The following is a 27215-nucleotide window of genomic DNA, read 5'->3' on the forward strand; positions in this document are numbered from 1 at the left end:
CCGAGGCCGTGGATGCTGCGTGCGGAGGCGCTGCCGGTTACGTAAAGATGAGGGGCTGAGGTCGCCTCGCGCTCCTGCGAGTCGGAAGCGCCCCGCGCCCGCGCCCCCGCCCCCGCCCCCTTGGCCGCCGCGCCGCGCCGCGCCGCGCCGCGCTCGTCGTCCGAGGCCAGGGCCGGCCGCGCCGAACCTCCGCAGCCACCGCCGAGTTGGGCCGCGCCGCCGGGGCTGCCGCCGCCCGCACCATGTCCGCGGCCGCCTACATGGACTTCGTGGCCGCCCAGTGTCTGGTGTCGATCTCGAACCGCGCTGCGGTGCCGGAGCACGGGGGCGCCCCGGACGCCGAGCGACTGCGACTCCCTGAGCGCGAGGTGGCCAAGGAGCACGGCGACCCGGGGGACGCCTGGAAGGATTACTGCACGCTGGTCACCATCGCCAAGAGCCTGTTGGACCTGAACAAGTACCGACCCATCCAGACCCCCTCGGTGTGCAGCGACAGTCTGGAGAGTCCGGATGAGGATATGGGATCCGACAGCGACGTGACCACCGAATCTGGGTCGAGTCCTTCTCACAGCCCCGAGGAGAGACAGGATCCTGGCGGCGCGCCCAGCCCGCTCTCCCTCCTCCACCCCGGAGTGGCTGCGAAGGGGAAACACGCCTCCGAAAAGAGGCACAAGTGCCCCTACAGTGGCTGTGGGAAAGTCTATGGAAAATCCTCCCATCTCAAAGCCCATTACAGAGTGCATACAGGTTAGCGGCGGCTCCCTCCCCCCACCCCCCCACCCCACCCCCCACCCCAGCCCAGCCCAGCCCAGCTCTGGGGTTAGTTGACCTTTGGCTGGGCAGCCTTTCGGGGCGTTAAGGACACCACACTCGGCCTCGAGGGTGCCCGTATTTTGGATCAGGTGCTGCCGTTCGACTCTTTAACTGACTGAGCCGCGGAGAGACCGAAGGCTCCCCCTCGCGCCGCGTCTCCCGTCTCCAGGAGCCGCCGAGAGCCCTAACCCGGCAGGCCGGGGAGCGAGCGCCGAGGGCCGGCCCCTGTGCGTGGCTTCGCGGGGAGTGGTGCCGCCCCTCCCCTCCCCTCCCCTCCCCTCCCCTCCCCTCCCCTCCCCTCCGCTCCGCTCCCCGCCCCGCCCCCCCTCGCAGGGCTCCCGCACCCCACGGCCGTGGGGCCACCCCACCTGGGCACACGCTGGCATCGGGGAGGTCAAATGGCGTAGCTTTTATTTGATTCTCTTGTGGGATTGCAGCGAGACGCGCCCCAAACCTGGGGAGAAGCAGTTTACGGGGAGCCTTTTAGGGATGACTAAGGACTCATTTAGCCCCGTGCTTGCTACTTTTTCAGGGCTTGCCAAGGTGGTTTTAAATTTGGCCCAGAGTCCCCAGGGAGGTTTAAAATAACACTGCTTCGGGCAGCAGAGGAGTTTGATCAAGTGATGGTGGAGGGGGTTAACTTCATGACTAGTTAGCCTTTTTTTAAGGAGATTCCACAGCCGATTCCCCACCGCCGCCACCATCACCATCGCCACCGCCACCGCCACCACCATGATTGGTGGCACCCTGCACCCTGAACAGTCAGCGAGGAGGTGTGGTCCTGGCCTGACATCCAGGCTCCCTCCTGCAACCAGGGTCTCTCCCAGGGACACCAAAAGGCAAGGGCTGGCCCAAGGGATGTGGCCAGAAAAGACATAAGCAGGTTAAGATGGGCTTTGGAGGCTTCCCGAGATTCTTGGTCAGCCAATTGTGCTGGTTCTGGGTAACACACTCAGAAAAAGTTGGAAAGGGTTGGGCCATGCTATCTCCACATCTTTAGTAAAGGTCCTGTTACAACCGCTGTTCTGATAAGGAAGCACAGGACTTGATCTTTTCCTAGAACTTCTTTTCCCTCCATCCCACGCGATATTTAAGAGGCTGTTGGAGTTACTTAGCAAAGTACTGTCATTCTTTGGTGTGATTGTCGGTACACTCAAGATGAGGCCCTGGGCCTGTGGTTTGAGAATGATACTTGGTTGGGTTGGGTTGGTTTTGCTCTTTCAGAGGAAGGCCACGTAACTGCATGTCGGGTTTTATTTCCTTTGGACAGTGCTCCTTGTGGAGGTGGCTGCTGGCACAGGAGCAAAACTGACTTTCCTGCGTGGTTCCTGCAAAATCAGGTTCTGTTTGGGGTTGTCCTCTTAAGTTGCCATCAAACTAGCACAGTTGACAAAGTTTGTGTCTGCAAGGCTGGGGGCAGGCAGATGTGTGCCTGAACTGGGGGATGTGACCTTTAGCGTCACTCCCCCCAGGGTGAGGTAGGGGTATATTAGCCCCAGGGTGTTACTCACCAGCAGCTGTTGGGCGGGCCTGGCCTTGTCAGCCACGTCCCCCGGGGGTTCACTTCACCCCGACACCCACTGCCACCTTGAGCAAAGGCACTTTCTCCTTCAGGGAGCTGCCCGCTCCGGTGGCCGGTGGCCGGGGAGGCCTGCAGGGTTTCTGTGGGCGTGGGCGCTACCTGAGTCTTCCTGTCTTAGAAAAAAAGGATTCCTGGAGACGTGACCCATTCAGCCGAGTGATTTTTTTTTTTTTTCTTGGGCATTTATAGAAATGGCTGCTTATGTGTGCGTGCATGCGTGGTGCTCTTTAATTCTCCATAAGGCAAGCCGGCCCAGCTGTTCCAGGAGAACCTTTTACACAGTCAGGAGTGGAAAACCGAGTGAAATGTTAATCCCATTTTAAATGCTACAGTCGGTCTTCTGAAACTAGGGATATGGTGATAGCAGGTGTCTTCTTTACGTTTGGGGGGCTCTGTGACACCAGGACGTGGTTGAACAAAAACCTCGCCCTCTGTAAATATTGTGGGAAGCATACTCCTACTGAACTAGGGATGTGTGAAGGATACTCCAAAGAAGAGATTTCTAGGTCTTGTGCATTTGGAAGTTGCAGCAGATAGGGCTTCAAGTTGGATTGTCTTGGGGGGTAAAGCGGGGGGCGGGGGTGGGGGGAGAGGTAAGGAGCTTCCTGGTTTTTTCCAGAAGGTGGATCCCAGCTAGCCCTTGGAATGTCTGCATTCTATGAAGCTTTTAACAGCTAAAATTCCAGCCACACCCCCACCCTGCTCTGTGTGGCCCTATGAGAGTCCTTTCTGCTGCTCCACCAGCTCCTGGAGCCTCCTCCAGCTGCCACTTCCACAAAACCAGTGGCTTTAGAAGTTGAGTCATTTAAACAAAATTGCATTTCATCCAGTGCAGCTACTTCCGCAGTATCCTAAGAGAAAACACACTTTTGAGTTGGGTTCTCGTTTGTCCTGTTGTTTCCCAGGTGGGAGAAACTTCAGCAATTTGGAATTCCAAGTTTGCAAACTAGACAGGCCTGCTGCTGGATTTGCTTCGCAAATTTGTTTGGCTTGGCCAACACAGAGTTAATAAAAATGTAGTTTAGTTACTAACATCTAGAAATCAGATGATTCGTCACAAATCCAGAGTTCTGGCTTCTCTGGAAAAATCGATCCATCTGGCAGTACTGGGCCTGAAGTCCTACCCAGCAACAATTGGCTTGAACTGATCATTCTTTACTCGACAGTGCCCTTTATTTTAATCATTTACATCATCTCTTTTGGCATGTAATTTTACTATCCTTCTTTGTTTGACCCTCCGTTTCTTAATCCACTGGATAGGCTATTATCACCGAACTCCTCATAGGTTCTTGTACAAAGATTAAATAACATAGGCAAAGCACCTAATAGGATTCCACGTACAGAAAGCCCTCAAGAAATTCTGCATCTTGTAGCTTGTGTGTGATAGGGTATCCTCAAAATCAGGAACCAGGATAAACTTATTTTTAAGTAGTATATCAGTTTACATTTTATAATACTAAGCTCAATTTGCTTTTCATTAGCCTCTGGGTCAGATGTTCCTCTCAAGTAATGTGCCTCTAAAGTTTAAGAAGCAGATGCACGATTAATCTGAAAAATGCCATAAACACATTCGTTTTCGTTTCCAGACTTTGGGGACACATTAGAGGGCATTCATGGTAATGTTCCAGTTTAACAATGGGACCCATTAAGAGTACCTGGCCTGAAAACATGTGGGGCATATATATTTTTTTAAAGGCAAGCGGTTTTAAGATTATCCTGTCACACCTGCCCCACAGAGCCACAGCCATATCACTGCCCTCACCTGTGTGCCCGTGTGCACACAGAAGTCCTCTCACAGCCCCCACATCCACACCTACACACACACCCCCATCTCAGAGCACATACCCCAAACTAACTCCACAAATACCCACTCACTGTGCAGACCCCCTGCCACACCCACGTCTCCCCATGAGCACTAAAAGAAAGAAAAAGAGTTTATACTAAGTTTCCTGATTTTGTGGTCACCTTGAATGGTTATGTATATTGAGGGGGGTAATCTTTGGGGGAAGGAAACAACAATATCCAAATTCCAGATCCAGGTCTTCAGAACCAGCTGGTGTAGACTCATGCAAGGTTGACATCCTAATGGTAGAGACCTTAGGCTTCACTTCCATGCCAAGTGCCATTTTTCTTTTTAGGACTCAAGTCAGCTCTCCCCAAGTAGTGACAGTGGGTTGAGCTTGAGGATCATGGTTATATCCCTCGAGTTCTACAGAAAGGGTTTTAAAAATGACACTTGTTTTTTTTAATAGAGCATAAGGACGTCCGTGTAAAATAAGGAGACACAAGAGTTGCAAAACCCCCAAGAGCAGTTGCTTCTGTTTTTCCTTATCCAGCTTGAACATTTCCCTGGGATACTTGAGACTATCTGGCAGAAGGGATCTGGAGGGCCCCTCACCATGGAAGGTCTCCTCCAACCCTGGAAACAAGTTTTCTGGACTCTTCAAGAATGTCCCTTCAGCCAGGACATTCCTTCCCTGAGACCAGAGTTTGAAAGATTTTGCTTAGGCAGGTGCCAGGCCTGCCCTGAGCCTCTTGTACTCATCTCCCTTAATTACCGCAAAAAGCTTTAGAGTCAACTGTTTGGTTCAGGAGATCGTGCCATCAGAGGTGTGAGAAAGGATCCACTTCCATTACCCGGGAGGCAGGGGTTCAGGGACAGGGCAAGGTCTCACTTTGGCCGCAGGCCCCAGGCTGGGGGCCTTAGCTCACAAGTGGCCTCCGGGCAGGCTGTTCATTAGCCCATGCCCAGTTTCTGCGACTTTCTCTGACTTTCTCTTCTCTTCGTAAGTAGAAGGGAGGCCTTTGAGGAGACATTCTCTCTGCCCTGTTCTTCTTTCCCTAGGACTCCCCAAGTGATGTGGATTGTTGTATTTCATAACCTGACACGCTTCATCCAAAATAGATTTACAGCTTAGCCTGAGTGGGGTTTGCACGGGTAACTGTTTTTCTACTCCCCCGCGCCACCCGGTTTTCTCTCCTGTAAGGAAACCCTAGTCATTTTTTTCCCCATAATCCTCCGCCCCTCACATGACATCTTAGTGCCACTGATATACTGTAGAGTGGTTTACGTATTGCTCCCCTTGAGAAGGCCACAAACCACTGTAATAGCTAAAACTTTTTTCACCTGCCAAAGATCCAATTTTTGCCCCCTTGAGGCAGTATACACCCCAGTCCCCAGTGAGACTGTCTAGACACAATCTCATGTATCCTGTCGGAAAAAATGACAGTCTACATTCAAGAAGAAAGCAAAGAGGTACAGATGGCTTCTAGCTGTAGAGGATAAGAGGTTTCTAAAGATTGCAAGGATGGACTACTGAAAGGATTGCTTCTGGGTTTCAGGCAAGAGGTTAACACCCTCTCTGTTCCAAGAGAAGATGGCCCATATGGCTGGCTGCCCCAGCCCCAGCCCACTGCTAGGATCTCACCCTGGGGATTGGGGTCTTTGGTGGTGGTGGTGGGGCAGGGGGAACCCAACAGCTCTTCATTGCCAGTCCTCGATGTAGGAAGGACCCACTGCTCCTCTTCCTCACTTCCTTGTCCTCGGACACCCTCCATCCAGCTGTCCTAGCAAAAAACAAAGTGGGGTTGCCTTAGAAAAGCTGCTGCTGCTGGCAGGGTTATTATTTCACAACAGAAGATACACACAGAGTGGAATTACAGGGTGAAAACGTCATTCCCCTAATTTCCCCTCAGATCTTGGATGAGTGGTGAGGAAAGGGGAGGGGACGAGTGGGGCCCGTCGTCGGGAGGAGGTAGCAGAGCAAATATAGGGCTGTTTTGATGGCAACACCCCATTACCTTCAAACCTCCAAGTGAATGCTTGGATTCTGAATGTAAAGGTCAGATTTACATTCTTGTCTCAATTGTTGATGCTTATTCCAAGAGCAAATCATTCTGCAACGTCTGTGGGAAATTCTCAGCCTGAACTTCCCAGGGAGAACTATCATATGACATGTTGGGAAAGTAGCTGACAGTGGTCTTCCTTAAGTTCATTGGGAAGAAAAGTGGGTGGAAAGGTTCCAGTGTTCATTCTTCTAGGAGCCTCTGAAACAACGTGGCGGGCCCTGGTTAGAGACGACTTTCCAGGCCATTGGTTTGATTTCTGAATGCCTTATGATTACCAGCATTCTTGACTTTCAAACAAACACACAAACAAACAAACAAACAAACAAGATAAAACCAGCTTTGTCATTTTCGTTAGTCTTGACTTCCAAATTTTTCAGGTTTTTTTTTTTTTTTCTTCTCCTCTTGGCTGTTCTCAGGCTTGGAGAAAAAGCTTGCAGCCTTCCAGGCCTCCCCCACATCCGACCCTCCCACCTGATCCTAATGTTTCTCCAGCAAGCCCAGCGCCCACTGAAGAACGTAAATTAGTGCCTAGTAATTGGTACAAAGGCACTTTCTGTTTCTATGCAACACTCGCAAAAAGGAGGGGCAACAGGAAGGGGAAAAAAAAAACCCACAGATGGTTAAAGGGAAAGAAATGGGATCCTCTGCAGTGGTCTCTGAGCAAGCCTGTCTCTCGCTCCACCCCACTTTTTGTTGGGAAGCTAGTCCCAGGCCTAGGCCATGATCAGAGCACTTGGTGGCAGCAGTTGTCAGCATCAAAAGAGTAGAATTTGGAGATTGGAAGTGACCTTGAGGGGTCATCACATCCATCATTTTGCCTGTAGAAGAGGGTCTGGCCACCCTCCCAAGTATCGGGTATTGTTCGATTGAAGCATGTTCCCTTGGAGGGTTTGGAAGCAGCAGCACCGGGATTGGGGAGGCTGGCCGGCTGCCCTGACAGCCATGTGACTTTCGGCCCAGAGCCCGATCTCCTGGGGCCTGGGTTTCTTCAGCAACACAAGAGGGCGCCCCGGACTCTATAGGGCTGTTGAAGACTTGCTAAAGGCCCAACCGAGGTTGGCCCACGCAGAGACCTTCCCTCACAGTGAATTCTTTGCAATTCTTTGATTTGAATTCTTTTCCCCCACCGCCTCCTGAGAATTCCAATCTGTGGTTAGCATTTTTAAAATCCTGGTTTAAAGAGCTGCTTCACATTAACCAAATTAACCAAGCGAAAGGGCAGAGGTGGAGTCAGAGGGAACCTCTGCCCTTTTATTATGGGAGCAGCACACTGTGAACCAGCCCAAGGCCAAGTGCCAGTGAGATTTCCTACTCCGCCCTTCCTGGAGCCCTCCTGAAACTTTAATACCTTTTTGGTGCATTAAGGCCAAGAGTAAACATTTGTCTTATCCTGGCCTCAAGCAGTCCCCTCAGCAAATAATAGGACTCACATTATTATTCATAGAGAATGCCTTCCCCTCTAAGGGAGTGAGGTGCATCCATTTTTTATGCGTGGGATCTTCCAAGGCATTCGTTTCCATTTGTGCTCCAAGCCAGTGTTTACCAAGGTACACTGACAAGCTTCCCTTTGAATCTGGGTTCATCGTGAGGTATGTTAGCCTCTGGAATTCTGAGATGTGAATGAACATCTGGATCTGAAATCCAAGGATTCTAGAGCTGCAAGAACCAGCTAGCTCACTGTCCAAGCCTGGGTCCTCTGGATGTTCGAATTTCTTTTTTTTTTTTTAAATAAAATTGAGAATGATCACAAATTTGAATAGGAGAATGGAATTCATCCCTGATTGAGCCTTTTTAAAAAGCGAGGACATTATTTACATAGATGAAAATAAAGAGAGGGGAGCTTAAGCCATGCAAAATTAATGACAAGGATTTGAAATGCAGGCAGCAGTATTTTGTATCGAACAAAGTGTGAACATTTTTCCAAGGCAAGCCTCTGTCATTTTAGAAGTGAGTGCCTCCCAGAGTTGACTGGACCCAAAGTGGGAACCAGTAGGGTAGGCAGTGGACAAAAAGCTTTGCAGACATTTCAGAACTGGAAAGCATTTTATAGATCATCTTGGTTCAAAGAGAAGGAAAAGAAGGTTTCCCCATCTCTCCCTTCCAGGGGGCCGGCTTTGATGAGGAAGAGGCAGTAGGAAGAGTGTGTAATGGGGAGACCAGCCTACTCTAAGGAGCCTGAATGCACGGCATCCCCAGGAAAGGCCTTTGCTTCAGTACGGAGAGCAATCCAAGCATGGGCTTCGGGGCCCTCAGACCTGTGCTTGTGTCCCACCCCGGCACTCTTGTATGTTGAAAACTCTCTGAGCCTCAGTTTTCTCATCTGTAAAATGGAGTTCAGTGATTCAACTGAAGTTGTTCTGAGACTTAATTCAGATAATGCATTTAAAGCATTTCGGACAGTATCCCCATTGACCAAGAATTATAATTAAAAATAATTTATAGGTGTTCCCCAGAAGCTTTTGAGGTTCCTAGAATTTTTGTGTGCAATTCCAGAGCAATCCAGCAGCAGCTCATTCATTGAAAGAATATTGAGTGACTGTTACATGCATAGAGCTGTGCTAGATGTTGAAAGCAGGCACTGTGAGCATTGTGAATAATAGTTTAATGGAAAATTATTAATATTAACAGTAATAATAATAGGAATAGCAATAACATCCAGCATTTGTTACATGCCAACTTCTAACCTGAACGGTTTATGTGCATTGTCACATGTAAGCTCACAGAAGTCCATTGAGGTAGGAAAGTACTCTTATTTTATAGGAGGAATTAGACTTGGAGTCAGTTATCTTAATCCAAGTTTACTCTGGAATTTCCTAGTATCTTTCTAGCTGCCTGTAGTTCTGCATGAATTGTTATTGATCTGAACCCCTGGGGTCTCCACCAGTGGGGAAAGAGACCCCATTGTCTTGCATGCCTCTCCTGGACTTGGCCCCCAAACCATCAAACCTTAGCTCTCTGTTCTTGTGTTTTAACTCTGGCTTGTGGCTGGTTTTTATGAACCTTGGTTAGGAATGTCTACAGAATTCTTGAACTCTGACCAAACCTCTCCGATATTTTCTAAGAGCTATTCAGAAGCTACTTCCTTCCAATTGAAAAAGATACCAGTTCTGAGTGCACAGCTATATGAGTTAGGACTCTTGGTCGCAAGCAACCGAATCCAAACTTGGACCAACTCAGTTAAAAAAAAAAAAAAAAAAGTGATTGGTTCATATTACCAACATATCTGAGGTGGTTCTAGTTTCTGGTGTCTCTGGATTCAGATACTCAGTGTCGGGCTCTCTCTCTGGCTCAGCTCTGCCGTCCTTTGCTTTGGCTTCATTCATGGGCAGGCTGTCTTTGGATGGTGGTGAGGTGGCCACCACATATCAGACTCCCAGCCTGCCGTTTCAGCAAAGAAAGAAAGTTCTTCTTTCCTAATGATTCTAGCAAAAGTCTCAGGCTTCCCTCTTCATTAGCTGAGTTAGAATTTTGTGGCTGTCCCTGAACTCAATCACTGAGGCATGGCTAGGTCATATTGAACCTCTGGGCTTGGGGTTTGGGGGTCACTCTCCCCGCCAGAGTGGGAAAGGGGTGTTTTCCATGAGGAAACACAAGGCGTGCTATTTATTACCCAAAAGAAGCAAAGGATGCCAGACAGGCAAAACCAACAGATACCCCCTCTATCTGCCACATAGAACTATAGACAGGTTGTTCCAAAAAACAGAGGTTTGACAAAATGAGAGACAGATTCTATGACAGCTTTTCTTTTTTCTCCTCTTTGAAGAGAAAAGGCTCGGAGCTATCCCTGGAGTTTACCCTAAAAGACAGGCCACTAATGCATGTACTAAATGGCCTTTGCAAAAGATAGATTATTTCAACATGAAGTTCTTGTGTTCAGGCTCATGCCTCATACCTCTTCAGTGGACATCCTGGAAGCCAGTACCCAAAGCCTCTCATGGAATGAAGTTAACAGCAACGGTGTGATAACCAGCACCATTCACTTGGTCTTGATTCCAGTTGTCTGTCCATTTTAATGCCCAGAAAAATGAATTGTGTTTACATGAATGTTTGTCACCCTGGATGTTAGTAGATAAAGAGCTCATCTTTACAAAGATGGGCTGTTTATATGACAGTTCCTGTAGGGATTCTGGAATCTATTTGGTGTGTGTAATGCCCAACACAAACACCCTAATAAATTATCAGAGGCAAAAATTAGCTCTTAAAAATAACTTAAAAGAACACATTAAAATGACTTTAATTCCTGTGCTGCCATAATTCTACAATAGGTTTGTATCACTGCCATTTTAATGAAAATAAGCAGAATGACAGCCAAACGGCTGGCTCTTCATTTCTTGAGTTACAAATCATACCCGTGGCCAGCCAGAAAATGCTTGTCTAGTGAGCATTATCCCTCTGAGGTGGGGGTCCCCAGCATAAAGAGACATGGGCTCTGCCCCTGTCACCTAATTTATTTCTTCTCCATGTCCCGCTTGCTTCCACATGTGAAGCACTGCCCAGGAATGCCCGTCCAGGGGGGCTGGGGGAGCCAGGCGGGGTAATGCATAGTGAAGGTCAGAAACTTCAGCACGGTCAAACGTTGTGGTCTTTGGTAACAAACCCCAGGCAATAGGAATCAGTGGCTCCTTCCATGAAAGCTTGAAAAACTGTCTGACGGTGGCCCACATGGCATGTGGTCATCACAACTTTACCGTGATGTGAGCAGTGTACAGAGGTTGAGCCCAGAAGGGAAAGGCTGGCATCGCGTGCTGGAGAAGCATCACTAGTCACTCAGAGTCACTGCGAGTGCCGCAGCCTGGCTGGCAGAGTAGGCATTTTTCTAACCGGACAGCAGTCTCATCTCCTGTATTTTTGTCTTTTTGCCCATTGTTTGATCTGTGCCAAAAGCGCCAACTCTCCGGATAGTGGTTGTTCCCGACAGGAAGCTGTGGACGCCACATATAATTGTACCTAAGTGCACAAATGGAAAGGTTATCCTTGTGTTTGCTAAGGATGCTAAAAGTCTCAGTAGCCCTTGCAAAGTAACCCGTGTGCATTGGACATGGATTTTCCAGTTGCAACCCTGGGGTGTGCAAAGATGTAACTGTCAATAACCAGAACTGAGTTCTCAAGTGCTGCCCCTCATCCTCCCCCTACTCTCATTTGTACTATTGGTGGAAAAACTTTTATCTTGAGTCCTATTCAGGGTCTCTCTGTCACTTATCTATTGAATTGTCTTCTTTAGGTAAATATTTGCAAAATCAGGGTTCTCTTTCCTTCTTCCTTGGCCTTTCTCTGGGAGTGATCTGGTGTTTGGTAGGCAAGAAATGCACTTTTTTTGGCATCATGGGAGGGCTGTCGATGTTACACACCATCCTTTTACCTTGATGGTGTCCCCTGGGGTGTCATGCACTAGCTTAGGTCTTGGTCCTCATGTTCCGGCATCCTCTGCTCAAGAGGACCTCTGGACCATGGCTCCAGGTGGTAGGTTTTGCAGTCTGTGACTCGGGACCCCTGTGGCATTCTCCCAACTGTGTGCTCATGGGCTCAGGAGCACACAGTCCCTTTCCACACCCGACATTTGGAAGGGTAAGGCTGGGAGACATGCACACAGCCCCTCCTCAGTGTGTCTGCCTGACTCTTCAGGTGCCCTGGTTTGTGTGGGGACTTCCCCGGAGGGGCCAGTGCAGGCTCCAGGCCAGTCCAGGCCAGAGTGGCCACACCCGGGACTGCCCCCACGTGTTATTAACAGGACAGTACAGAACACAAGGCACTTGTTAGGGACCTCTGTGTCTGTTCATAAACCCCACCCCTCCTGCCTCTCTCTATGGCTCAGGTCTCAGTCGGCAGCGCTGGCCAATCAAGAGATTTCAAGGACTTCAGGGTCTGCTTTCCATTTTTAAGACTCTATTTTGGAACTTAATGCTCAGCAGCATCTATTTGTTTTAAACTGTAAATGCTCTCCCTGAGCCAGTCCATCGGGAAAGAAGGGCCTGGGAGTAAGAAAATGAGAGAAACGTGTGGGTAGAAGGCTCTCTCTCTCCATTGAGTTAGGGCCTTTGCTCTTCTTTCACATCCAGTCTTGTCTTGTGCTCCAAGCTGAAGGAAGAGTTTGAAAACCGGTTCTCATCTATGCGTGTCCTTGGACAGGTCATCGGCCGTCTAAGTTGGCTTTATCTGACAGGTTTGACAGGTTTGCATTTGATGGTTATAAAAGTCACCCAAAATGCAAAGATGCAAAGAATCTATGTTCTTAGGATAGTTTTGCCACTCAACATTTATATCCTGTTCAATGCTTAGTGGGTCGACTTATTATTTCTCTTTCCCACAAACAGCTGAGCAGAAGCAGCATAGTCTGGGGTGGCAGGAAGAACGTGGGAACCAGCTAATCTAGGCCTGGACCTGGCTGTGTGGTTGTGGGGAGGGCTCTCGACCTCTGCCAGTTTTAGAGTTGCTTTATGGGTCCATATCCCTGAGACTTCAGGACATTTCTCTCACTAGGTTGAGAAACCAGAGCCAAGAATCTGTTGTCCACCGTCTCTCCTTCTGAGGTCCCAGCACATGAGCTGTCTCACTGATCAGTTGAGGTTGGGGACACACAAACAATATTCAGACAGGCTTGCTCCCTAGACACCAGTGTGCTGCAGAACAAATGCTATGTGGCAGATGTTACTGACACACACCCACTTCCCAGCTCAGAACCTAAGGAGTGGGACAGGCTGCTTTCCACAGATAAACATGGGAGCCAGGAAGTAAAATCTCACATTCAAACTCTAAAATGACTCTGTTATATCAACAAATCAAATATAAAAAGAAACCCAACCGCAAGAGGGATTCCGAGAGGGGCCAAGAGCAAATGGCAATATAATGGGATGGCATTCAGGCAGGATTATTCTTTTAAAGCCTATGAAGTGCTTTTATTTTTTCAGAGCATCTGCATGTGTAGGTAGAAATATTTCTGGCAAACAGGAGACTTTTGATTTTTCTTTTGCCTTTTGACTTCTTGATTTTTGAGCTCATGGTTCACTGGAACAATTTATGCAGGGAACTGTCGAATTGTTTACTCCCAGAGACGGCCCATGTACCTCATCTGTCAAGTGCACTGTGCTTCTGCACTTGAGGATCATGGGTATGAAAAATAGAGCAAAGGCTCACATTTTGGACCTGCATGTCAGCCTTGCAAGACATGATAATGAACAATGGGATGGGGGTGCCAAAGGTCTGGGGTCAGGGCAGGTCTGTGTGAGTCTGTGTGGATGCTGGGCTTTGCACTTCTGCACACGCTTGCCCCCCTGCTTCCCAGTGAACTCACCCCCTGGTTGGGTAGCATTGCCATCACTCTGGACAGATTCCTGTCTGTCCTCATAGGGGCCATTCTCCCTTTCACATACAGAAAAAGTAGGAGTCGGTGGGGAGATGGAGAAGTGAGAAAACAGATGAGGTATGTTTTGAAAGCTTCTTTCTAACAATTTGAGAAGGAAACAGAGTGATACTCTTTTCTTTGGTCTTAGATATCCGGAGTGTTATTTCTCAATAGAAGGGAAATACCTGGGCCCCCATCCTCTGTGAATATATTCTTGATCAAGAATGATCAACCCATTCATGGAAAATTTTAAACTTGAGTGCATCAGTTTCCTTTGTTTTGTATAAGATTTTCTTCTGACTTTGTTTCATAAAAGAAATTTGTACGTGACTATTTTTTAAAAATTAGAAAATATAGGAAAATTATAGAAAGTGTTACTCTTTATCCCCCCCCAAAAAAAAACACACACCTGTAGATAGCTGCTGTTCATATTTTATATATATTCCTCTAGGATTTTTTTCCTCTCTGTAGATGTTGCATGTACATAAATATACAGTGGATTATACACTGCTCTTTTCACATCTCCGGGTATTGCTGTGGTTTTTCCATTTCATTCTGTAACAATCTTAGCACCTTTGTAACAAGTACACACTCTTCCACTGTATGGATACATTACAATGTATCAAACCAGTTCTCTACTGTTAGACAATTAAGTTGTTACCAAGTTTTAGCTTTTATGAACAAAGCTGGTACCCCTGTATACTTTTCTGTTCCTATCTAATTACCAAAAAATAATTCCTACAGAAATATATTGCCAGAAATCCCTACATCAATTTCAAGTTCCACCAACATAACAGAGGTCTATTTCCTCATGGCTCCACCAGTAATGGATAAACTTTTTTTTTTTTTTTTTTTTTAAGTAGGCTCCATGACCAGCGTGGAGCCCAACATGGGGCTTGAACTCACAACCCCTTGAGATCAAGGCCTGAGCTGAGTTCAAGAGTCAGATGCATAACCAATTAAGCCACCCAGGCACCCCATGTGCACTTACTTTTTAACATTTTCACCAGCTTGATAGATACTTCATTGGTGTCTTACTTGGCTTGTTTTGATTACTTGTGAGATTGAATTCATATATTTATTTATTGGCCATTAGTATTTCTTTTTTTTTTTTTAAGATTTTAGTTATTCATGAGAGACAGGCAGAGACATAGGCAGAGGGAAAAGCAGGCTCCCTGTGGGGAGCCCAGTGTACAACTCCATTGCAGGACCTTGGGACCACAACCTGAACCAAAGGCAGGCGCTCAACCACCAAGCCACTCAGGTGCCCCATGCCAGTAGTATTTCTTATTTTATAAATTACTTATTTGCATCCTTGTCCAATTTTATTAAATTGGGTTATTAATTTTGATTTGTAAGTGTCCTTTTCATATTACAGATTTTAACCTTTTGTCTTGTGCTATATAATTTCCTTTATTAGGTTCACTGTTCTGACTCAAGTTCTTTCACTTAGGTATATTTTTACTATATAGAAGTTTAAAATTTTTTATGTATTTCAAAACTACTCTTCAAATAGGATTTTGCCTTTGGTTTCATGTTGAGACAGTCTCTCCCCATTCCAGAATTCTAAAAATAGTCACCTATATTTTCTCTCACCTCCGTGGTTTTATTTTTTACATTTATGTGTATAGCTCATTTGGAATTTATTGAAGGAAATGGTATAAGGTAGGGATCCAGATTTATTTTTTTTTCTTTTTAACCAGATGTCTCTGCTGTTTACTGAATTTAACATTCATTTCTTCATTAATTTGAAACACCCCATCCCTACCGAGTCTTGGGTTTATTTTCAGACTTGACTGTTCCACTGAGTTGTCTTTTCTTATACTGGTCTCACACTATCTTTAATTATTGCAGCTTTAATCATACATTGTAATAACTGGTATTGCAAGTGTTCACTTACTGTTGTTCTATTGCAAAATTTTCTTGGCAAGTCGAGTATATTTATTCTTCCAAATTCACTTTGGAATAATTTTGTCAAGTTCAAGAAAAAAGAATTTCTATGGTATGTGTTAATTTCATAGATGAATTTGTACAGCATTGCCACATTCACACCATTGAGACTTACCATCCGAGAATATGGGAAATATTCCATTTATTCAATTTCTTTTATATCAAGGTCTAAAGATTTTCCTCGTGCAGGTCTTGAACTTTTATTGTTAGGCTCATCCTGACTGGCTATGGTTAGCATATAAGAAACCCATTACTCTTTTGTATATTTACACCTAAGAATGCATTCTTTAATTTATATTAGCTTTTTTTTTTTTTTAGGCATTTCTCTAAGACTTTCCAAACAAATCTGTATCAACTGCAGATAATTCTTGTATTAACTTCCCCTTCCAGTGATTTACTTCTTATTTTGTTTTTTTTTTAAAGATTTATTTTTTTATTTATTTATGAGAGAGAGAGAGAGAGAAAGAGAGAGGCAGAGGGAGAAGCAGGCTTCATGCTGGGAGCCTGACGTGGGACTTGATCCCGGGACTCCAGGATCGCGCCCGGGGCCAAAGGCAGGTGCAAAACCACTGAGCCACCCAGGGATCCCCTACTTCTTATTTTGTTATCTAATTGTCCTCGCTAGCATTTCCTGAATAATTTTAAATAGCTGTAGTGATGGAGACAGTGTCCATTCATGCCTTGAGCTTGACTTTAATAGAATGCTACCTTTATTTTACTATTGACCTTGCTGAGGAAAAGTGTCCAATCTATATTTTTCTGTCTTATTAGGGAATTATTCTTCTGTTTTCCTAAAACCTTTTATTAGGGATGGATGTTGAATTTTTCAAGGGAAGATGTGGGGGGGGGTTGAGGATGGTATATTTGCCTGTTAAAAATAGAGAATCATATCAATATGATTTTCTAATATCAGATTTTCCTTTTATCTCTGGAATCCTACTTCCTTTTTTTCAATAAACAAAACCCACTATTTTTTTTTTTTTCCTCAAGAAGCAGCCCTGATTTTGTATACTGGCAAGAAGCTGTGATTCTTAATTGGCATTTTTGAATTCTGTTCTGAAAAGGAGGCCTCAAGCCCTTAGATTTGTTTTACAAGATGGAGTTACTTTTGCTAGAAGCAATGGGAGGCTCAGAGTTTGTATTTGGTTAAGGTTAGCCCGTTTTAGACTCTTCCGTGGAACTGTGGGTTGGGATGGAATGGGAAAGAGAACCAGGCAGGGAAGTGGGTATGGGAGATCTGTGTTCTCAGCCTGTCTGAACTCAGGGCAGCCTGGAGGAGGTTCAGTATATCCAGGCAGCAATACCCACACTGTCGTCTTTCTTTCTCCTTCCATATGGAGAACTCACTACTTGGCATTGTCCACCAATCACCAGGTAGAGTGGAGGCTCTTTCTTAAAAGCAAGGAGCCATCCTTTGTGCTGAGTAGGCAAGCGCCTAGCCAGCAGGCTTTACTCCACTTCTCTTGAACCCCTTGGAGGCCCAGAGACTTCTGGAGGCCTGACCTGTCTCTGCAAAGAAAGTCTTTTACACACCAGGTGCGGTCTTCAGTAGCCGTTTTGATCAAGTTTATTTTACACTCTGAGCCGAGTCTGTCAGCGAGAGGTGCTTAGCTGGTTGCTGAAAGGGGAGGGGAGCGGTATATAAATAATGAGAACGCAGAGGAACTTGTGCTGTTAACAGCTCTGCTCCAGTAAAGCAAGAGTTTATTGTGTCACTGCCTCTGGGTATGTTTTCCTGTAAAGGCCAGAAATAAAACACTAGTACATTCCTGTTCTTCCCCCGCCCCTCTCCCTTGGAGGATGGTAACTCTCTCATTAATGCTGAAGACAAGTTTAAAGATTCTTTAATTGGTAGTTGCTTTGCCATATGATTTGTTCGGCGTGAAGAAGGTTAACTGTTCTTCTGTGGGCCTTGGCACTGAGCTGAAAGGCCTGACTCGATTTTCTCTTGGGTACAGGATGAAAAGCCAGCCGCAGCTTCTCCAAGACCTCTCTTTTCCTCCTCTGCCCACAATCTCTCATCTCATTCAGCCTTAAATTCTTCCTTCTCTACATATTTAGCCATTCCATACTTTCTTAGGTACAAAACATGTATCATTTTTTACATGCTACCTTATTGTGTGTCTATTATCAACTAACATACCAAAGTAGGTGGTATGCAGACTCTTCACTGGGTTAAAGAAGTGAGTGGTTTCAAAGGCCTACAAATTTTCAGTCCCCAAGAAGAATCCAGCCTTCCTGCAAACACACACATTGTTTGGCTGGCACAATGCTTTATAACGTGTTGAATTTGAATGCCTTTGAGGGGACAAAGCACTGTCCAGTTGGCTATGGATTCCACTACAACCCATGATCTAATACAGCTGGCATTTCACCCATTTTTCATTATGTGTCTGGCTCCTGAAGACATTTGGATTTGCAAACTCTTGTATACACCAGGTAAAAGTTCAAATCCTCAGGTTGAGATCATGGGTCAGCCAACTTTCTTTTTTTCTTTTTTTAATTTTTTTTAAAATTTTTATTTATTTATGATAGTCACACAGAGAGAGCGAGAGAGAGAGAGAGGCAGAGACATAGGCAGAGGGAGAAGCAGGCTCCATGCACCGGGAGCCCGACGTGGGATTCGATCCCGGGTCTCCAGGATCGCGCCCTGGGCCAAAGGCAGGTGCTAAACTGCTGTGCCACCCAGGGATCCCTCAGCCAACTTTCTATGCAGGACCAGGTAGCAAATCTTTTAGACTTTGTGGGCCATCCATTCTCTGTTGCAACTGCTTGACACTGCTGTTATAGTAAAAAGCAGCCATAGGTAATAATATATAAACAAATGAGCATGACTGTGGTCCAGTAAACTTTGTATATGGATGTGAAAATTTGAATTTCATCAAACTTTCTCCTATCCCAGAATATTATTATTATTTTGATTTTTTTCCCCCCAACAATTTGGTGAAAGCCAAAATAAGAATGGTATTTATACCATTTTTAGCTCATGGACTTTACAAAAATAGATGGCGGGTCAGATTGGGCCTGCGGGCTGTAGTTTGCTAAACCCCTGATTTAGATCACTAATGTTTTTCCAAAGGATCCGAGAAGAATCAAAATGATCCTGGAGCTTTTACACTAGCATTTCACTTCCAGGTAGATCTTTTTTTAAATGCTCAGAAACTGTAAGGTGGAATTACACAAGTTATATGAGTCTAACAAAGGCTGCTGTTGGCTCTGATTTGCTCTGGGCTCAGTAGGTGGCCCTCTCTTCTCTGAAACAGGGATAAAGATGCTACGTCAATGGCAGCATCTGGGTTAGAAGCAAGAGAACAGTCACATAGTGACAACCATGAGGAGCAGCGAAGACAGTAGAGCCAGAAGCTAGACTGAAGGTGAATTCAGTGGGAAGGGACCCTGATTACACTTGAAACCTACATAAATCATCATAAATACTTAATGGTTCTGTACATACAGCTGATTCAGGCTGCATGGTAATTTTCCATCCACTATCTCTTCTATAAAGCCATCTTCCTAGAACAGAGGGCGTGTCTTCTTTCGTTCCCAACCTGGAGCATAGCCGAGTGGTCTTCTGATCCATCTTTCCCACAGTGGACACAGATCCACTCCAGTAAAACCTCCTCTCGTGACTCACTTGAAAGAAACATGTGCCAGTGAGTAAGCTAAACCACATTACCAGTCCTCCATGAAAAATCGCTCTGATGAGTTTTTGTCCTAACAAGCACTGAGAAAACACTGAGCCTTTCCTTTTCATCGCTTTTCTCACCACCAAATCACAAAGCAGGGGAGAGAAGGCTTCATCCAGGATGGAGAGAGCAGTGAGGGTTGTTCCGTTTGGCTTGCTTTGGTTTGGTTTTATAATTCATCGCTGTGTGAGTTCTAACCCTTCATTATATTTTTTAACATAACATATTTAAGAGAATATTTCTCCCATAGACCTTTCACTGGAGTTAAGAGGACTTGGTTGCAGTGTAATTCTGGAAGAGACAGGAGTTGTCTTCCCCCAGCGATCTAGGAAACTTCTGAGCAGGCTTTCGTCATGTGAGCAACCTCAGCTGTATGTGTACACACACACACACACACACACACAATTTAGGCATTTATTAAATGCTTGGTGGTATAAGTAGTACAAAAATCATTCATGATGCTGTCTTTATCCCAAGAGGCTCAACCTTATTGTGTTGTGACAACCTGCATTCCACGTTTGTTCCAAGTTCTGAACCATGTAGAAAACTGTTTGATCCAGCAGAAGTTGAAATGTGGTCTCCAAATTCCGTGTCATTGAGTTTTTTCAAAAGTGTTCAGTTTGAAGTGTGGTTTCTTCTTGTTTAGTTTTGGGGTTTTTTTTTGGCCCTCTCGGAGTCTTTGAGCATCCTCTTGCCTCATTAACCCCAATACCCATCCACCTTGGGTAGGGCTTGGCATTCACGGGTTTGCTGTTGCCTTTGCTGGTATGGCTCTTCAGCCCCCTGGCTCGGTGAAGGTTCGTACCTAGACCCACGTATAACGAATCTACTAATAGAGATTTGTATTCCCCATATCGGGTTTCCCATAAGAACAAAGAGATTGTACAGGGCATGATAACCATGGCTCTGCTGAGAGAATAGCAAATAAAACCTTAGCCATGTGTGGAGTGTCACAGAAATGACCGAGCTTTGGTTTTGTTCTTATGATCAGTATTTCTACATCTCTGGCACGAGGTAGGAGACACTGGAAGGAAAGGATGAATAATATGTGGATGACTCAGATGCACTGCAGTGGACAGCTCTCAGCCTTTTGAGTCTCTGGGTTCCAGGAAGGTGGGAACTGGAGTGAGAAAACATGCACTCCTCACACCTTCCAAAAGAGTATCTGGAGAGTTCTGTGGAAGGCAGGAGCCTGTGTGCCCTGGGTCTGTAAGGCAGCAGCTTTGGGCTGTGCTTGAACAAGGTGAGAAGGAGGCAGCCAGGTGCTCACAAGAAGGGCACACAAGACTCTCTTATCATCAACAGCTCCTTCTGCCTTTCTGCTTGTGTGTGTCCTCAGCAAACATGGCCATAGGCCCTCTCCTGCCATGGCAGAGGCCCTCAGTGCTAACTCGATCATGTCTGGAGGGTGAGGCTCAGTCGCATTTTAATAAAGTGGGACATGAAGACACTCTACTGACTCTGAGGAGAGGAGCCGCAAAGGAGGGGGTGCTGGAAACACCAGCAAGTGCTAAGCCTGTTTCCTCATCTGTGAAATGGGCCACCTCCACAGGGTGTCCTGTGAGAATTCAGTGACAGGATGCCTTAGCTCTTACTATTTTAGAATAATGTTAATTTCTTTGTATGAGAAATATGAAAGAAACCGGGACTGCTTAGTCTGAACAGAGATTAGAGAGAGAGAGAGAGACACGATAGCTGTCTTCAGATATTTGAAGGATTATTATGTGGCAGAGGAAACAAACTTGTTTTTTGTATAAGACAGTATGACTTGGGGTGCCTGGCTGGCTACATCAGAGGAGTATGTGACTCTTGATCTTGGGGTCTTGAGTTTGAGACCCACTTTGGGCATAGAGATTACTACTACTACTACTAATAATAATAATAATAAGACAATGTGACCTAAAATATGGCCTACACAGGAGGCACTCTCCGTGTCTCTAAAAGTGTTTGTTACTGAGATGCTCAGGAACAAGCAGGCTTTCTTTCCTGTGGCTGCTGGCCTCCCTGTCACCAGACTGGGTCAGCCAGAGGCTTGGTGGCCACAGCACTCAGGAGCTCAGGGGGAAACACCTGCTCCAGGTGACAGCCTGGCTGGACTAGCCGCCTCAGTCCTGCGGTGCCGGTGCCGGCAAATCCTGCAAAGGGCTAGGGCTTCCCACTCTCCGGCTTTCCCACGGAACCCATGGAACCAGCAACCCCGTAGAATAACCACCACCACCACCCCCTCCCCCCAAATAACAGTACGTTCCAAGGCTGCCAGGGATCCAGTGGGATCACATACCAGGTTCATGTGCCCCGAGAACCTGATTCTCCGAACCGTCCTCACGTATTCATTGGCCAGGTGTCCCCGAGCGGGTGGCTTACAGAACAGAAACGGCTTGCTCGGTGTGGGAGGCTCCAGCCCCAAGGTGAGGGAGTCGGCGGCGCTGGTTCCTTCTGGGGTCGCTCTCTGTCCCCTTTCTGAGGTCCCCGGGGGTGAGGGGGGTGGGCAGGATGCCAGCACCGGGGATGCGGGCTCCGGGTCGGGTGGCGGGGGTGATGGTGGCAGGTGCGGGCGGGGGGGGGGGGTGATGGCAGGTCGGGCGGGGGGGGGGTGATGGTGGCAGGTGCGGGCGGGGGGGGGGTGATGGCAGGTCGGGCGGGGGGGGGTGATGGTGGCAGGTGCGGGCGGGGGGGGTGATGGCAGGTCGGGCGGGGGGGGTGATGGTGGCAGGTGCGGGCGGGGGGGTGATGGTGGCAGGTGCGGGGGTGTGGCTGCGGGGGACCCCTCGGCCCCCAGGTGAGCGGGCTGTGTGCCCCGGGCCGGGGGCCGGGGATGGTTGCGGCGTGCGCGACGCCGCGGTCTCACCTGCGTCCTGTCCCCCCCGCAGGTGAGCGGCCCTTCCCCTGCACGTGGCCAGACTGCCTTAAAAAGTTCTCGCGCTCGGACGAGCTGACGCGCCACTACCGGACGCACACGGGCGAGAAGCAGTTCCGCTGCCCGCTGTGCGAGAAGCGCTTCATGAGGAGCGACCACCTCACCAAGCACGCGCGGCGCCACACCGAGTTCCACCCCAGTATGATCAAGCGCTCCAAAAAGGCGCTGGCCCACCCCTTGTGAGGGCCGCGCCCGCCGGCCGGACTGCGCCCCGCGCCCCGCGCCCCGCCCCGCCCCGCCCCGGCCCGGCCCGGCCGCCTGCAGCGCGCCCCGCGGCGGGTGTGAGCCCAGCGGAGCCCGACCGCCCAGTCCGCGCCGGCCCGCGCAGAGGCAGCTCCGGCGTCTCTGACTGTTGGAGGGAAGGCAAATGCTTTTTGTTTTTTCCTTCTCTCTCTCTCCTTTATTTTTTCGGGGGGGGGGGTTAAGGGGGCCGGGGGAGGGGGGCAAAGCCCAGACTTGGGGGGCCAGAGTTTTAAAGCTCCCACACTGGTGTACATACGTCTGACCCGGTGAGCGGACCTGCGGCGTCACGGGGCGGCGCTGGGCCCCTTTCTGCTTGCTGTCTCTCTCCAGAATTGTTTTCTTACCTTTTTCGATGTAATGACGAGTGTGCTTCGGTTTCTTTAGCAAAAACCACTCTCTTGAATCACGTTAACCTTTGAGATACAAAAAAAAAAAAAAAAAAACAAAAAGCAAAAAACAAAAACAAAAAGAAAAAAAACAAAAAACACGCCATAGCACAGCTGTCTTTATGCAAGCAAGAGCACATCTACTCCAGCATGATCTGTCATCTAAAGACTTGAAAACAAAAACAAAAACCACAAAAAAAAAGTTACTTATAGTCAATGGGTAAGCAGTCTGAATTTATACTAATCAAGACAAACCTCTGAAAGGTTACACTAAGTACAGAACTTTTAAACCTTGCTTTGTATGAATTGTACTATTTGAACATAAGCTGCACTTTTATTTTCTAATGCAGAGGATGAATAAGTTAAATACGTGCTTTAAGGGTAGAAGCAGACATTCTGTTTGGAACCACGTTATAATCTGCTTTTTTTTTTTTATAGTATACACATTTCCCTATGAAATCATGGCAGAGATGGGAGGGCAAAATACATCCGACAGATGCTGAAGGAGGAGGAGGGTAGTATTTAAAAAAAAAAATCAAAAAGAACAAACAGAATTTTAACTCTATTAACTTTTCCAAATTTTCCGATCCTTTTAGTTAACATCACCTTACTGTTTTAATGCCACGAAGCGAGAGGGTTTTGACTCTGTTGGGTTTTATTTGAATGGGTGCAAAACAGTAACTTGCTCGGGAAACACCGATTTGGTGGAGAAAAAGGTGTGTTGGTCTCCTGCCCGTGTTCCTACAAACTCCCACAAACAGGTGCAAGAGTTATGTAAAAGGAAAAGGGAGCTGACACGTGAAAAGAGAAGCATATCCCTCTGTAAGTAGGGAGCCCCAAGGGAATATACCATGATGATTTCCAAGGTGACTTCAGCACGGTCCCTTTTGGAAAACGAGGGTACACAGAACGCGTGTGAATGAGAACACATCACTGTACCTTTGACATCAGAAGCCTCACCACTAGATATCTTATATCCAGGTGTCTACAATGGCCTAAACCACTACATCCATAATATGCCATTTACCTGAAAACTTAAGTTTGGCCTTCACGTGGTCAGAACAATGAACTGTTTTCATAGCGAAGAAGAAACCTCAAGTAAGAGAGTCAGCAGTGACCATGGGAGAAATGTTTACATTTTCTTTTGTCAGAAATCATGCTTCCTGACAATTTTATCCAATATATAAACCAGGGAGCTATGGTGCACTCTCATTTATACACGTGCTGTAAGCTGTGTCGTGCAAACGTAGGGGGCCTCCCTGAAGGTGAACTCGTGACTTCACCCGACACAGGCGCGTTTCCAGTCCAGAAGCAGTGTGGGCTCCTACGGCAGGCGTGGGTCCTGGCTGACTCTGACTTCCAATACAATAGCCATCACTAGCACGGTGTTATTTTTTTTTTGTTTGTTTAACCAACGTAGTTGTATTAGTAGTTCTATAAAGAGAACTGCTTTTAACATTAGGGACTGGGAACAGTCCATTGAGATAAAAAGGAAAGTGTTTTCTCACGGGAAAACATGTCAGGAAAAATAAAGAACACTTTCTACCTCTGTTTCAGATTTTTGAAACGCTTATTTTAAACCAAATTTTAATTTCTGTGTCCAAAATAAGTTTCAAGGACATCTGTTCTTCCATACGAAATAGGTTAGGCTGTCTATTTCTTACTGAGCTCATGGAACGGTCCTGCTTGTGATCCTCTGCACGCTGCCTTTGAGTGAGTGAGGAGTTTGGGGTTGCCTAGCAACCCACCAACTTGGACAAACTCATCTTCCCCTCACAGAAAGAAATGAAGGAAAACCAAGCAAAGTCAGTGAAAGACAATCTTTGTAGTTTCAGGAGTAAATCTATATGTGGCTTTTGTCCAGCACTTACTTAGATGGATATAAATGCAGCAACTTGTTTTAAAAAAAAAAATGCACAATTTACTTCCCAAAAAAAGTTGTTACTTGCCTTTTCAAGTTGTTGAAGAACACACATTTGATATTCTCTTATATGTTATAGTAACGTAACGTATAAACTCAAGGCTTTTTATTCTTCGTGATAAATCCTGTTTTAAAATGTCACGAAACAGGAACCAGCATTCTAATTAGATTTACTATATCGAGATATGGTTCAAATAGGACTACTAGAGTTCATTGAACACTAAAACTATGAAGCAATTACTTTTTATATTAAAAAGACCATGGATTTAACTTATAAAAATCCAAATGCAGGATAGTAATTTTTGTTTACTTTTTTAACCAAACTGAATTTTTTGAAAGACTATTGCAGGTGTTTAAAAAGAAAGAAAAGTCGTTTTATCTAATACTGTAAGTAGTTGTCATATTCTGGAAAATTTAATAGTTTTAGAGTTAAGATAACTCCTCTCCTTGGTTAGGGAAGAAGAAAGCCCTTCACCACTGTGGAATGATGCCCTGGCTTTAAGGTCTAGCTCTACATCATGCTTCTTTTGAGAATTATATTTGGTAGCCATATTACAGAAATTGATTAGTTGTCAGTTTGCAGGTAGATTTAGCACAGCGCTCATCACTCTGGATAGATTGAGATGTTCTTTCACAACAGATGAATGATCTGTAACACTGTAAGATACTGATCTTTACAACTGTTTAATCAGTTTTATTTTTGTACAGTATTAGTGACCTAAGTTATTTTGCTGTCCCGTTTTTGTAAATCAAATGAAATTATAAAAGAGGATTCTGACAGTAGGTATTTTGTACATATGTATATATGTTGTCCAAATAAAAGTAATAAATGACAAAGAGTGAATTGTCCCTGCCATTATATGTTGTAAAAGGGGCATTTCTTGCTGTGATGGTGGTTGCTTCCTTAACCAGGGCTCACAGGACCTTTATGGCAAGTCCCAAGATGATTTTACTCTGCATCTTTCAACACGTGTGGTATTTGTATAGGCCTACGTGTGTTTGCTTGTTCATGGACCTCGGAGGAAGAGGTTGGATTAGAGGCTGCTTGAAACCACTGTATGATACTGGAGGGAAATATTTGTATTTGCAGGTAAATCACTTGAAGAGGTTTGTAAAAGTTCATAACCATGCTGGGGTGTGCTAGGAACTGGGCAGAGGATGTTAGGGACTCAGATTCTGCTCTTGAGATAGGATACTGATAAGAACACGCAAGTCAAGGTCTCAAAGGTAGGACAGTAGAACCATTAAAACCAAATGAAGGTGAACACCAAAATGTGTGTATGTGTGAGAGAGAGAGAGAGAGAAAGAGAGAAAGTAATTTATATAGTTACATACTAGCTAGCTACAATTTATTAAGCACCTACTATATGCTAGTCATGGTGCTGAGTATTTAGGACTTTCTTCTCATTTAATCCATACAGCAGCTCTGTACAGCCCCTTACGGTAGATACTTTGGTTATCCACATATTTTGATGAAGAAATTGAGAGTCAGATACCTTGCGGGAGGGGGCAGTCATTCAGACCATCCCCTGACCACTCGTAGGAGGCAGAATCATTTGGACTTAGTGATGTTAGAGGTCAAAGGTAAAGGATAGAAAGGTCCAGTAATGACTCGCAGGTTATGGTCTGAGCAACAAGCAGGTCACTGTTAATGCAGTTTGATCAGATGGAGGAAAGGAGAGAGGGTCAGCATGAGGGAAAATCATGGACTCATGTTCGGACATGTCAGGGTTGATGTGTTGGTCAGACATCACACAGAAATGTCAAGAGAATGATGGTATATGTTAGTTTAGGGCTCAGAAAAATGATCTGGACTGGAGATCTGGAAGTCAGTCGTATTTGATAGAAACTGAAGCCACAAGTGGATGAAATCACCCGAGATAGAATACAGATGGGAGGGGTAGGGGGTTAGCACCTGGAAAGGAGCGGCTGGAGGAGGAATGGGAGGGAAGAGGGAAGACGAAGAGGACAGCAATATCAAAACAGGCAAAATCTAGAAAAGCACAGGGTCCTAGAACAAGGGGCAGTGGGCAATGTGTTGAATGTTACAAGGAGGGTGTAGTAGACTAGGGCTCAGTGAAAAGGGAAGTGTTTACTGTATTTAGGAATCAGAAGTTATTGGTGGCTTATTAGAGCCGTTACATTAGAACAGTGAAAATAGACATCTGGTTGGGTAGGGGGAGGAATCATCAGGAAGTGAAAGACATAAAGGGGAAGTAGAGTCAATTCTTGCACAGTCTGTAGAAAGTGAAAACAAAGCAGCCTTGATCAATGCACAGCGAAGGAAGGGAGACTCAAGAAACAGACAAACTAAGAAGGATAATAGAATCCACATGTCACCTAAATGTCCCTACTTAAAGTTAGATTTTCAATATTTTTTGAAGATTTTATTTGAGAGAGAGACAGAGATAGAGAAATAGAGCACAGGGGGAGGAGAGGGAGAAGCAGGTTCCCCGTTGAGCAGCCTGATACAGGGGACTCGATCCCAGAACCCTGGGGTCATGACCTGCACCACTCAGGCACCCCTAG

The 27215-nt window shown here is 46.1% G+C and overlaps 1 protein-coding gene across 2 annotated transcripts; it reads left to right on the plus strand.

Annotated features, from left to right (window-relative positions):
• The first annotated feature begins 155 nt into the window (after nt 1-155).
• On the plus strand, nt 156-22546 carry KLF9 (KLF transcription factor 9). Of its 2 annotated transcripts, none has more exons than XM_077907291.1 (2): nt 156-747; nt 2084-2193. In XM_077907291.1, exons 1-2 carry the CDS (start codon nt 243-245, stop codon nt 2176-2178), a joined length of 600 nt encoding a protein of 199 aa, XP_077763417.1. In that variant the 5' UTR covers nt 156-242; the 3' UTR covers nt 2179-2193. The 2 variants fall into 2 exon arrangements, with proteins under 2 accessions (XP_077763417.1, XP_077763407.1); XM_077907281.1 differs by lacking the exon at nt 2084-2193 and adding an exon at nt 22090-22546 and having other exon boundaries at nt 162-747.
• The last annotated feature ends 4669 nt before the right edge of the window (nt 22547-27215 follow it).

The sequence above is a fragment of the Canis aureus genome, chromosome 1, assembly GCF_053574225.1.
Source record: "Canis aureus isolate CA01 chromosome 1, VMU_Caureus_v.1.0, whole genome shotgun sequence".
NCBI classification, from domain to species: Eukaryota; Metazoa; Chordata; class Mammalia; order Carnivora; family Canidae; genus Canis; species Canis aureus.

What these genes read in the sequence shown, in the direction of transcription:
- KLF9 (XM_077907281.1), top strand. Translation starts at nt 243, where the DNA reads ATGTCCGCGGCCGCCTACATGGACTTCGTGGCCGCCCAGTGTCTGGTG. An exon ending in CCATTACAGAGTGCATACAG is followed by an intron (nt 748 to 22,089) that starts GTTAGCGGCGGC and finishes TCCCCCCCGCAG; the next exon opens with GTGAGCGGCCCTTCCCCTGC.